At 39.9% G+C, this 14,166-nt stretch overlaps 1 protein-coding gene across 5 annotated transcripts in view; it reads right to left on the bottom strand.

Moving 5' to 3' along the window:
- Positions 1–13,858, bottom strand: part of AMPH (amphiphysin) — a 265,823-nt gene extending 251,965 nt beyond the window's left edge. For all 5 annotated transcript variants that reach the window (XM_088018242.1, XM_088018243.1, XM_028108945.2 and 2 more), the window contains exon 1: positions 13,790–13,858. In XM_088018242.1, the coding sequence (XP_087874368.1) occupies positions 13,790–13,858 (69 nt within the window). The remainder of the gene's footprint in view (positions 1–13,789) is intronic.
- Positions 13,859–14,166: the final 308 nt, after the last annotated feature.

The following is a 14,166-nucleotide window of genomic DNA, read 5'->3' as shown; positions in this document are numbered from 1 at the left end:
TAGAAATGCTCTTCACTTCACCTGTGTGGCAGTTACACAAATTTTATTTTACATATATATGTAAAATTTTACCAAGCTGTACATCTAAGATTTTTGCAACTTAATACATGCATGCCATACCTTATTCTAAAAGTTTCCTAAAAAACCACACATGCACACACACACACACACACACACACACATACACACACTTACATACAAATAGTCTTTCTGTTTCAACTTGAGGAATCACGGTCTTCAGTGATGACAGGAGAGTCAGCAGAGTTACTATGTTACCCCAAAGAAGTTGCTCTACACACATGCTGAAAGGGTCTCCTCTAACGTACTCTGGAGATCAGTGTAGACTTTTTCCTGGTCACCTCCAATAAAGATTCCCTCTTCATTTACCAGGGCCACCTCTACATACAGACCTCTAACTGCTGTGGGATGGACAACTGGAAAAAGGTAGGCTACAGTGACTTGAAGACTGAATTAATTTAAAAAAATTTAAATACTAGATCAAAATAATTATTTTAAACGTGTGTAATAAGGAACCTGGAGTTGTGGGCATGTGCCACACTTTCATGTTGAAACAATCACAGTAACTGGGCTAATATTTTTCTTTTTAGCATACTGATATCATCATCATTATTATTGAAATATAGTTGACCTAACTCCTATTTTATCAGTAAATACATTAAATGTAAATGAATTAAACACCAAAATTAAAAGGCAGAGATTGGCAGAATGGATAAGAAACAACAAACTACATACTGTCTGCAAGAGACACAATTTAGATCCAAAGAAATAAATAGGTTGAAAGTACAAGAATGGGAAAGATATACCACACAAACAGTAACCAAAAGAGAGCTGGAGTGTCTATAATATCAAAAAATAGACTTTAAGAAAAATATTGTTATTAAATACAAAGAAGAATGATTTATAGTGACAAGAAGGTCAATCCATGAAGAAGATATAACAAATAGAAATATTTATGCACCTAATGAAAGTACACCAAAATAAATGAAGCAAAACTGATAGAATTGAAGAGAAGAACACAGAATTCAAAATTAATAGTTGAAGACTCCAATACCTTATTTTCAATACTGGACAGAACAACTAGACAGAAAACAATAAGAAAATAAAAGATTTGAACACCACTATAAACTGAGGAGTCCAAACACACATCTATAGAATACTTCATTCAACAACAGTAGGCTACAATTCTTCTCAAGTGGACATGGAACATCCTTCAGGAGAGATGATAAGTTAGACGAAAAAACAAGTCTCAATAAATTTTTTTTTCTAATTTTACTGAGATACAATTAAGTATGTAATGTTGCATAAGCTTAAGGTGTATAACCTAGTATTTTGATAGATGTATATAGTGCAAAATGATTACCACAAGTTTAGTTAACATCATCATCTCACATAGTTACAAATTTTTTTCTCGTGATGAGAACTTTTAAGATCTACCTTCTTGGCAGCTTTCAAATATAAAATACAGTATTGTATTTTATCACCATCACCAAACAGTACATTACATTCCATAACTTCTTTACCTTATAACTGGAAGTTTGTACCTTTTGATCATCTTCACCCAAATCCCACCCTCAACAAATTTAAAAGAATTGAATCACATACAGTATATTCTCCAACTATGACTCAATGAAATTAGTAACTTATAACAAGGGAGATTTAGAAAATGAAAAAATGTGGAAATAAAACAATGCACTCCTAAATAACCTATGTATCAAAGAAATTCATAAGCGAAATTGGATGTACTTTGAGATAAATGAAAATGAAAACAACCTACCAACACTTATGGGATGCTGCTAAATTTCTTAATGAGAAATTTAGAACTATAAGCACCTATATTAAAAAGATGTCAAATCAATGACTTAGCATTCCATGGTAAACTAAACACAAACTAAACCCTAAGCAATAAGAAGGAAGGAAAAAATAAAGATCAGAGTGGAAATAAATGGAATAGAGAATAAAAATAACAGAGAAAATCAATGAAACCAAAAGTTGGTTCTTTGGCGAGATTAACAAAATTGCCAAGCCTTTAGCTAGACTGGCCAAGAAATAAAGGGAGAAGACTGAAATTACTAAAACCAGGAATGACACAGGTGACATTTCAACTAACCTTACAAACACAAAAAGGAATACTACCACCTAAGAGAATACTATGAACAACTGTATGCCAACAAACTAGATAAACTAGATGAAATGGAAAATTCCTAGAAAGACACAAACTACCAAAACTGACTCAAACCAAACTAGAAAATCTGCTAGATGTAAAACAAAGAGATTTTACTAGCAATCAAAAAGCTTACCACAAATTAAAAAAAAAAAAAAAAAAAAACAAGCTTAGATTACTACATGGGTGAATTCTACAAATATTAAAAGAATTAACACCAATCTTTCACAAACTCTTCCAAAACAACAGAAGGAGAGGGGCCACTTCCCAATTCATTCTTTGAAAGCATTATTACTCAGACACAAAAACCAGACAAAGACATCATAAGAAAGCTATAAAATAATATCCATTAAGAATATAGACACATAGGGGCACCTGGGTGGCTCAGTCATTGAGCGTCTGCCTTCGGCTCAGGTCATGATCCCAAGGTCCTGGGATCGAGCCCCACATCGGGCTCCCTACTCAGCAGAAGCCTGCTTCTCCCTCTCCCACTCCCCCTGCTTGTGTTCCCTCTCTCGCTGTGTCTTTCTCTGTCAAATAAATAAAAAATCTTAAAAAAAAAAAGAATATAGACACATAAATCCTTAACAGAGTATTTTTAAAAAATTAAATTTGGAATCCAATGGTCTAGTCCCTGGCAAATAGGGCTTCTTCCACAGGAGACTAAAATCATCCTGAGTTTTGACCACACTCTCTACTAGGCACTTAAGCAATCTCATTACTATAAATTCCATGATAAAACAGATGAAATCAATGTAATTATAAATAAATCTCTCAAACTCACCCCATCTTCTCTGTCACCGACCAAAAATACGCTGCAGGTTGTTGAGGCATTTCTACTTTTTGTGATTGATGTGTTAACTAGCATCACTCTAAAATTACACTTTTTTTTAACAGAATCAGATTATACAGAATCCAACCTTCCATGCTATCCAACATTCCTAACAAGGAAGACATTTGTCCCTTGATGAAACATTTCCAATATTTCAAACTGACTGATCTCTTTGAAATTTAAGTAAGCTATTTTAAGTATAAGGTTAGGTTTTAAGTATCCCATAAGGGTTCTGCTTTTCACCTTTCTTCTCTATCTTCACTACACTGGAGATAAAATTCATAGTCACTGAGTAGTAGAAGGCTTACTCATCATATTATAACCCTGAAGTGGACCTAGGAGATTATAAGCCACCATAAAATCTCAACCAAACTCCTTTCTCTAAAACAATGTATTTTGCAAACCTCATTAAACCTTTGAATTATCAGAGGAATTTATTAAAAATGCATATTCCCAAGTCTTTCTTAAGAGATTCTGGTGAGTTTGTAACTAGGCCCAGGAATCTGCATTTTAACTCACCCCTTTCCCCAACATTCCTGACTACACTTGGAGAAAACATCGGGCTCGAGGTACTTGACTTCTAGATTCATTCTCTACACTTAACAGGAGCAATTAGGGACCGATACAGATCCGCAGGAAAGCCCTCTCCTGTCCTAACTCCCTGCGTTAGAATGCTAGTGGTCCTCACAGCCACATGCATTTCCTAGAAGGGTGGGAGAAAAAAGTTGGGACATCGTTTTCTAGAGACGCAGAGAAGAACCCACTGAACAGAGAGCAGGCAAGAAACTGGTATTTTACTAGAGAAATACATAGGTTAAAGGGGCAAGATTTCTTGTAACAGATGTCTCAAATATTGAGGAATTACAGGGTGCGTGAAAGGTACCATACAGTTCTAGGCTGTGCTACCACAAAATGGGAGATCCTTCCAAGGCTTAGACTATCTATGCTATTGAACTGTTAGCAACCATTACTACGTAGAGGAAGAGAAAGTCTGCTACAAAAGAGTCTCTTCCAAATTTGATTCCTTCCAAGCTGCATATCACTTCAAACAGATTATTCCTAAATTCAAGACCATGCTGCACAATAATCAAGTCAATGCCCACGACACAGTTAAGTCAACTTGGTATCAGCCTTAACCATGCATGTTCTCTCTGTCCCCTCTCTCTCTCTCTTCTCACTGAATGTTGGGTATCCAAATGCAATCAAACCTCTTGATCAAACCCTTTGTTGGACAGACTCAACTTTGTAGATGTATGCCATTTAAGGACTTTCATTTTTTTAAGTTTCTTTTTATTTTTGTGTTAGAGAGAGAGAGAGACACAGAGAGAGCACAAGCAGGGAGGAGAAGCAGGCTCTCCACTGAGCAGAGAGCTCGACGTAGGGCTCGATCCCAGGGTCCTGGGATCATGACCTGAGCCAAAGGCAGAATCTTAACCAAATGAGCCACCCAGGTGCCCAAGGGCTCTCATTTTTACTTTGAATTTCTGATGGCTTGAGATAAGAGACCCCACAAATCCATGAAAACAGATGGGGTTGGAATTTACAGCTGTTGTACAAAAGGATCTTTGGATGACTATGTATGATTTATGTCTGTATGTATGTATAGTTCAGAGTAACCATAGTTGAACCAGTGTCCTACCCCTGTGTCAAGGAGGAACTTCACCCCACAAGAACCCTTCAACATGTGAGGGTAAAAATCCGATCACACAAAATTGGGATTGCTACTGCAACAGGACCATCCCAATTAGGGTCTACTTTACCTTGCTGAGTATGCAAATGGTAGAAGAAGATAATTTATAAGGCCAATGTGAAGAGTTGATTTCTGATTTCTATATGCCACAGCTCTTATTTCTGTCTCCACAGCTCTTATTCCATATTTCTATGGAATGGTTCCTACTCCCATAATCACTAAACCCTTACCCCATTCCTCTTGCCTGAATATTGCAAAACATCCTTCTGATCTTGGCTTAACATCTACCTTCTTCAGGTAGGTGTGTCCAATCCCTTCACTCTAGGTGGGTTCCCTACTTATATAAAAAAACATTTTTTCTCCCCACAGAATTTTTAATGATGGTTTTTCATTACTAACCATGTAGTTATCATTACATTCAAAGTTTTATCTCTCTACCAACTCCTGCTGGTCAATATGCTCAAGTAGGATGGCTTTGTGGATTGCTATATTACAGATACCTAGCAAGTGTCTTTCACACATTAAATTCTTAATGAATGACTCTGCAAGAATTAATGCATTCTACCAAATGAACTTCACAATAGTATATATAACTTTTAGAGTAAGTAAGTTTAGCCTTTACTCAGTATTAGGTGCTATAACAAGAGTACATTTATGCCTGGGCCCATGTGTTTTTAATTAAATTATTGTAGGCACTTTTAAGTACATATATACATATATATATACACATATATATATATGGCATAGATATATTCAGGTTCTTCCCATGTATGAACTAAACTTTCAACTAAATAACTATATGAGAATAAGGTGAAATGATCAAAATGGTGGTTCTCTTAATTTTTTTGTACATCTCTCCTAAGTTGCTTCAGGGTATATGCCTATAGCATAGCAAATATTTCAAAACTAAGATCTTACCCATGGCTTTATCCAACATCATTCTTAAGAAGAGATTTGCTCAATACACATTCAAGAAATGTATCTACTTAAGTACTACACTTAAATTTAGATTTTGAATCAATAAGAATGAAGTTTCAGCATTTCTATATTAAAAGTTGGCCCATGGATATGTTCTCAAGAAATTGTAATTATTGTCAGTTTAATTTTGCATAATGCTGTGTATATAGTGTTATTATATTCTTTCATGGGTAAATTTTTGAACTCTGTGATGATGGTACTTTCATTTTGTAAGTCTTAGCCATTATCGAGATTATCTGGAACATTGTATCTGCAATACACGAAATCTTTACATGTTTTATTCCCTTCAAAGAGCCCACAGGCCCTTATTTCCTCAGAAGTTCTATTCAGATGGCCCCCTAGAAATTGCTAAAAAAAATTAAAATTGTGTTTGAACAGTAAGGTGAAAATTCTCAGATTTTAAAAAGCCAGAACAATACGGGTGGCCTGACTGGCCCAGTCGGTGGAGCATGTGACTCCTGATCTTGGGATTGTGAATTCAAGCCCCATGTTGGCTGTAGAGATTACTTAGAAATAAAATCTTAAAAAAAAAAATCCAAGACAGTTTGAAACTTAATCATACATACACACACACAGGTACACACATCCACCCGTTCCTGAATGGACTGAAGTGACCTAAAAAAAAGTCAACATATAGGAAAAGATGCTGGAGATCCTCTAGGGTAGTATTTCCACGCTGTAGTCTTGAGATCAATTTGGTATGCTCCCACAAGCATTTTCTTAGAAATGGAACAGAGTGCAGTGGGATGGAATGGATAATCAGTGTTTGATGATATCAAATCTTTCCTAACTTAGGAACTCAGGCATCATGGGAAATCTTGGAACAGGGGAGCTATGCGTGTATATGTGCAGATGTATTTGGAAATGATAAACCCATGGTTAAAGACCTTATACATCTGGAGCTCAGGCATCTGCAGCACAGAGTAACCATAGTTGCGGATAACCTAGAGAGAAAGGCTTCCTGTCCCTGCCATTACTACGGGAACCAATAGTGAGGGTACTGTGTTCCTTGATCACAACAGTGCCCACCCGAGGGACAAGAATGACATCTGAATGCTAGACACCCTTTTGGGACCATTTTCCACAAGACCAGAGGAAAAACCACTGACTCCTTTAGAGAGAGGGAACTCCCCATAGGATTGCTGAACTTCTCCTAAGACAGGAACCCCAAGGGGTAATAAGAGATTCTTACCAAACACTGTATGGGATGCTGAAATCACTTCATCTGACTATTCAAAGAATGGAACCTCATTTTATACCCCAAGTAAAGTGGGCCATATTATTTATATAAGTATCTCAGGTATTTTAAGTTGTATGGGTCCAAAGACAAAGTTGACTTCTAAAGTATGACTTATGAATCCATACATATATAAACTACACATATAATATGCTATTCTGTAAAGGAGAATGCTAATTTCACTAGTGTTAAAATCTGAGTTCCTGTAGTTTTGATTCCCTACTGTATTGATTTCTGGACATTTGAGCGTGTTTTTAAAAAAATGAAAGAAGGAAGCCTTAATCTGTCAAGAATATCCTCGTGTCACTTTTAATTTGGCAGTTTTTAATACACCCAGAGAAAATGATCTTAGTAGAAGGGAAGGCATAAGCTTGTACAATGTAGAAGCAGGCAACAAGAAAGTCTTCAGGGACGCCTCGGTGACTCAGTCGGTTAAGTGTCTGCCTTTGGTTCAGGTCATGATCTCACGGTCCTGGGATCAAGTCCCACGTTGGGCTCTCTGCTCAGTGGGGAGTCTGCTTCTCCCTCTGCCTGTCCTTCCCCCTGCTTGTTCTCGCTCTCTCTCTCTCAAATAAGTAAATAAAATCTTAAAAAAAAAAAAAAAAGTCTTCGGATGACCATGAAAGAGGAAACCCTGGATTGCCTCGGAGACCCTGTCTCCAAAGTGTCTTCAGATGTAAATGTGGTCATAAAAGCTACTCTTCTATGGACAGGGCCCTGGGTCCCATGGAACACTCTCCTGGACAGAGCAAGGTCTTACTTCTCCTATTCTATTTATATATAACACACACAACATAAATACACACATGCACACAAGCACATGCACCCAGAAACACCATCCACATGTTTCTCTTTGAGCACAAACCTAACTGCAGGCATCAGCAAGGCAATATTTTTTTTAAAGACCCACAAGTGTCACATAATTTGATATATGGAAAGAAATGACATTGTTTTTCTCGCTCTATCGCACAATCAATATTGGTTTGAACCACACGACTCTACCAATATTTGACTGTTTGACTTATAAAAATGACAAGTTAGCTCAGTTCAACCTAATATTGTTGCAGTTCTTACCATGTACAGAACCTGTAAGAATAATTTATTTGATGTACTACCTTTACAAAATGACAAGAGAAAATGACAGTGATACACAGTGAATCCCTTATGATAATTTCACAAGAGACAGAGAAAAAATAATGTGGAAGGATGCTTTGCAGGAATGCGATATAAACAAGCAAGAACATAGAAAGTTAAATCTATATATCATCACCAAATATGTACAATTCACAAGACATCTGGTCCTTGTCCTCAAGCATATTCAATTTAGTTGGGAAGATATAATACATGAAAAAAAATTGCATCTGAGACTTATATAATTTTCACTTGGGGCAGATAAACTGGCACAAAGAATATCAAACTGGACACTTCATTAGAATTTAAATACTGTAGGGGTGCCTGGGTGGCACAGTCAGTTAAATGGCCGACTCTTGGTTTTGGCTCACGTCATGATCTCAGGGTAACGAGATCAAGCCCCAAGTCCCGCTCTGCGCTCAGTGCAGAGTCTGTTTAAGATTCTCTCTCCTTCTCCCTCTGAGCTCCCCCTACCCCCGCCACACATACACTCTCTGTCTCTAAAATAAATTTAAAAATCTGTAAAAAAAAATTTAAATAGAGTAATTCCTTACTAAAATGAAACCCAAGCAAAGAAACAAAAACATGTTTAAAGAGATTCATACTATAACATACCAAAAGTTCCTTTGCTCACAAGTCATGTTAAAAAAACATTTAAATCTTTAAAAAATGTTTCAAGTTCTCCACCAATTTAAATATTGCACAGAAGTCAAGGATGGTTAAGACCAAATAAAGGCCACTGGATTTCACAGAAGATGGACAAAAATATAAATCTGAGGGATTAAATATTTAGTAAAAAAGCTTAGAGACAGACAGATTGTGTTTATTTCCATCTCCTCCCAAAACCCAACTAAAATGATAGTAAAGGAATAAAGAAGGTACGAGCAATCAATGACAAAGGCGGGGGGGAGGCATCTTCAGTGGATCAGAGCATTTAATACATATTAAGGGAGCAGAAACGAGGATGGAAGGATGGAAACAACTCAGGAAAACAGAGAGGGGTAAAAAAAAAAAAAAAAGTGCCTGTATAGAGCGATCAATGAAAATGCAGCCAATTCTCTAGTTTTTTAACATAAAAAAAGAAAAAGAAATAAATGTAAATAATGTTCACCAAAAAAAAATTCTTTGATGAAAATGACAGGATATAAATAATTGAAAATAAAAGGATTCTTTCAAAATATGAAAAAAAAGAAGTAGTTATATAAGCATATTTCACAGAGATGTTGTGGTTAGTAATAGCTACCTCTGAGGATCAAGACTAGAGGTTGAGGGAAGGGGACGGGGGTCTGCTACTTTTCATAAGAAGCCCTTTACATTATATTATTTTATTATATTTGATTTTTTAAATGGCATATATTAATTTGGTAGGAAATTTTTAAACAAATGTTAAAATTATAAATTATCAAATATATGATTATTTATATAAACATAGGACAGACAAGGCCTTTTAAGTATGCCTCAGTGGATATTTGGTTTTAAGATTTTATTTCCTTATTTGAGAGACAGAGCAGGGGTGGGGTTCGAGCGGCAAAGGGAAAGGGGAGGGGGACAAGCAGACTCCCCCCTGAGCGCAGAGCCAGCAGTGGGGCTCAATCCCACCACCCTGAGACCGTGACCTGAGCTGAAGTCAGCCGCTTAACTGACTGAGCCACCCAGGCGTCCCTCAGTGGATACTTATTTTGTCAGTGCTGCATTCATTTCCCTTTCTATACTCTGATTCTCCTTCCTTCTCCACCGGCAATCCATTTGGTCCAGGGGGGATTTCTCCATCCCAGCTTCAGTAGTAGTTTGTGACTCAGGCCCAATCCAACCCATGGTCCTGGTCAGAGGGACTTTTTTCCTCCCGGAGAGAAGAACAAGGCACAGTTTAGGCCAATGAGAACTATACTGAGTTCTCTGTAAATGTTGAAGGAAAAACATGCTCTTGTCTAGAGCTGCTGACAGCCATCTTGCCACCAGAAGAGAAAACCTTCCCCAAGAATGAGGCTGACAGAATGAACAGCAGAGACGAAAGCATGTGAGCCCAAATGTCTGTGGTTGAACCTCACGTTCCAATAGGTCTGAGATTTGTCTACCTCAGCCTTTTTCATTAATTATAAGAAGTAGTATCATGTAATGGGAAAACACTGGACTGCCGTGGGTTCAAACTCCACCCTTGCTACCTACTAACTGTGTGACCTTGGGCATGTCACTTTACCCTTTCCTCATCTATAAAATGGGATAGTAATAGTACCTACCTCATAGAATCAAATGAGTGAATATATATAATACACATATGCATATATTTATATATACACATAGGTATAAGAACTACAAATATATATGTTAAAACCTCATTTAGAATTATATGTGCAAGAGCCATATTTTTAATTTTAGTAATTATATTCCCCTTTTTCCTTAAACCAGTTTGAACTGAGTTTTCTGATATTTACAAGTGGCAGGGCCCTGATTATTTCAACACCCAAGAGAGAAGCCATACAAAACCAATTGATAGATTTAAACAGACATACATAAACATAAAACATAACACATAAAACATAAACATAATATAAACCTTCTCTATGGCAGAAAAAAATGATCAAAAAATGAAAAAGTAAATAGAAAAGGAAGAAACCATATTTGCAACCTTACACAGAACAGGGTGGAGATGCTACACAAAATGGGCAAAAATATAAACACACAATTCACAAATAAAAAATTGCAATATAAAAATGTTTGGTTTCTAATAATCAAATGAAATAAACAGGAACTAAATTTTTTCCAGGGACATAGCTAAAGACCATTTTTAAATTTTATTATCCAGTGTTGGCAAGTGTCTCATGTACCCCTGTTGAGAATGTTAATGGATACAACCATTCTGAAAGGCAATCTAGCTATAATAAAAATAAGCATATCTTTGACATAATACTTCTAGCAATTTATCTAAGGAAATACTTCAGGGAGTACGCAAACATTATCCCTACTATGAGCAACCATTTTCCCTACAAGTTTTCCCACGGATTTGTACTTATATACAGGAACATTGGAAACTGAATGTCCAAAAAATAGGAGATTCATTAAAATCCATGTATTTCAATATTGTTCAGTCATTTAAAACATTGACGTTAAATGTGTACATACTCAAGAATGTTCATGATTATTAATAATCATGTAACATGATTATTATGAAATCAGCAGGTCAAAAACCTAAAGGTATGAGCCTGTTTTGTTGTATAAATATATACATGTACATAAGGGAAAAGATCCACTAGACTACCCATCAAATGATAGTGAAATTTCTGGGTAGTAGAATTACGATTGTCCTAATTTGTTACTAGGTTTTTTTTCTCGCTTATATATTGTTCCCTTTTTCTCCACTGAACCTTCACGGACCTTCAATAAGAACAAAATGTATTTTAAATTCATTAAAAAAAACCATAAGACTCCCCCTGAGAGTAGCTTCAGTCATGCGTTTGGAGCTAAAATGCATGCAGCTGTTAGATGTAGTGCAGAGGATGAGAAAGTCAAGGGAGTAGACTCTCTTTTGAGAAAATTTGGTTGTAAAAATGAGCCAAGGTCTCAAGAACACATGTGGCATACAAATAGTGCGATGGAGCACCTGTGCATCAGAAAAGAGGAAGGGTCCAGATATAAGAGAAAGGAATCACTGGCGGAGATGTCCGATGCCTGCAACAGTAACTTGCTGTGTTTTCCACTCTCCGGTAGCTTCTGTTTGGGCTTGGCTGGGCTACCTCAGCTGAATTCCTACATGCCCTTTTCCTTGTGCTGCCCAGGCTCAGGAAAGGGGCAGAAGGTACCCACCGGTAGAACCCATACGCTCAGCCTTTCGGTGTCTTAAACCCCCTAAACTTGGTGCAGCAGGGACTCTTCATCAGCTACTTTCCCCAGAGAAGAAAATAGGATACTTGAAGCCCTATGCAAGCCTCCCTTAGACCTCCACTCCCAGGGAAAAGTAACCACCATCCTCAACGGCAATCGTAACACACACCTGACCTTAGTAATGACAAAGTGAGTTTTCAACAATTCATAAGGGCTTGAATACTCTGTAAGACAGATTACGTTTTCTTTCCATTTATTTCTGGCATATTAACAGCTGGTGACCTAGATTAAGAAATAATTTAATATGTGAAAAGGCAGACTATATCACTAAATTCCTTTGCAGATGGAAAGTGGATTCAATAAAAACCTTCAGACCAAAGATTCAAGTAATTACCGGGAAGTGGAGAGGGGGAGGAATACCTACAAGTGGGTAAAATGAACTATGGAAAAATGATGACAAAACCTGGCTGGGATGCCGGAGGATCCTAGCTACTTTCTGGACAAGTAAGCAGGGACTGGAAGAGGGCAGGAAGCCTTGCTAATTCAGCTGCTGAAGGAGCGGCAGGAGGAGGGTCACGTTAGTGCAGGATGAGCTTGGGTAGATATTAAAAGAAATACAATCCTCTTACTGCAATGACAGTGTGCATGTGTGGAGGGAGGGACTGGAGGCAGCCACAAAGCCTCTGGGCCTAGGGATTGGCAAAGGGATCAGTGGCCCCTCCTGCTCAATTCCTCGAGATCGGTGGGAACTAGGGAGCAGCCTGAGCCAGGGTCTGAAGAGGGAAATTCACTGTCCTTTTGAGCAACGCGGCAAATCTGACTTCCAGTAAAAGAGGAAAACACTAAACACCCCGAATCCCAGAGACGGAAAATACTGCCACATGAAAGAGAACACAGTTCAGCTGATAAAAACCATGGCGCTCAGCGAGCCGGTGTTCATTTTCAAGTGCAGTGCTTAAGCTACAATATGAATGTCCTTTCGCTGGAGACACAAATGAACACCTCAGTGCTGGCAAGGTCTTGATGACAAGCAGCCATCAGGGGATCCCAAAGTCTCGCACAAGACCTCAACTGCTCAGGGCTGTGCTTGGTGTAAACCCAAGCTCTGTGCCCAGCTCTGGGAGAGAAAAATAAATTACTGAGGCGCCAATTTGCTAGGGAGCTTGTAAAACACTAGGAAACCCAACCTGTACGTGCAAATTTTTTAAAGAAATAAAGCGCCCTCCTTTGTGCAGAAATGTGCAGAGAAGAACTGTTAGGTTCAGGTCATATTTATTTTTGACCTTCCAGAGGACACTGGCGTCAAAAGGGACACACACTGAGAGAGACCACCCCCCCCCCAAAAAAGAACAGAAAAAGGAAAGAAGTGTGTATCTAGATCTCTATTTTGAACTCCAGGATTCACTCGACAGCACTGTATTAAAAGCCATTGGTTTTCTGTGATGAGCCCTATCGATCCCTACAGATTTTGAGAGTAGCTTCTGCGCTACCCCCGCCGTTTCTGCTGCACTCGGGTCCTCAGGAAACCCCCCGGAGGGAGGACCGCTGCCGCAATCTCCCGGACCTGCGGGCCGGCGGGGAGCGGGCGCCGCGGGCAGAGAGATGCGCAGGGCACCCGGGCAGGCAGCCGGCGAGCCGCCGCACCTGCCGAAGCTCGCGCCCGCCGCCGCCCGGGAGAGCGAGGAGAGCGGAGAGAGAGGCCGGCCGTGCGGGGGGCGAGCGCGCGGGGAGACTCGGGCGGACCGCGCGCCCCGGCGCTCCCGCCTCCCAGCCCGCGGCCGCCTCGCTGCAGCCGCCGCGGCGCCGGGCAAGGCGTCCCCGCGCCCCCCGGCCCCGGCCCGGCCTCCACCGCTCCCCCAGCCCTCTCGGCCCTCGCCGCCGCGCCCCCGCCCCGCAACCTGCCCCGCCGCCAGCTCTGACCTTTTCCTGCGCGCGGTTGAGTCGCTTCTGCACGTTCTTGGCGAAAATGCCCGTCTTGATGTCGGCCATGGCTGCGGGTCCGGGAGGCGGCGAGGAGCAGAGCGGGCGGCGGGCCGGCTGCGGCGAGGACTAGCGGGAGAGGAGGAGGAGGAGGAGGAGGAGGAGATGGTGGAGGAGGAGGAGCGGGAGAGGAGGAGCGGGAGGGGCGGTGAGGGGCAGCGGAGGAGCGCCAGGAGGGGTGAGGGAGGGGCGCAGCGCGGGGACCGGCTTAAAGCGACAGCGCGGAGGCGGGGCGCTCCGGGCCTGGCGGCGATACGGGGCTGGGTGGCGAGAAAAAGAGAGGGAAGGAGCCCGAAGTCAAATTGCCCAGGGAGGGC

Source organism: Eumetopias jubatus, unplaced genomic scaffold, assembly GCF_037043125.1.
Source record: "Eumetopias jubatus isolate StellerSeaLion01/CBP00866 unplaced genomic scaffold, mEumJub1_p1.0 scaffold_14, whole genome shotgun sequence".
NCBI classification, from domain to species: domain Eukaryota; kingdom Metazoa; phylum Chordata; class Mammalia; order Carnivora; family Otariidae; genus Eumetopias; species Eumetopias jubatus.
This window is presented reverse-complemented; position numbering and strand designations above follow the sequence as displayed.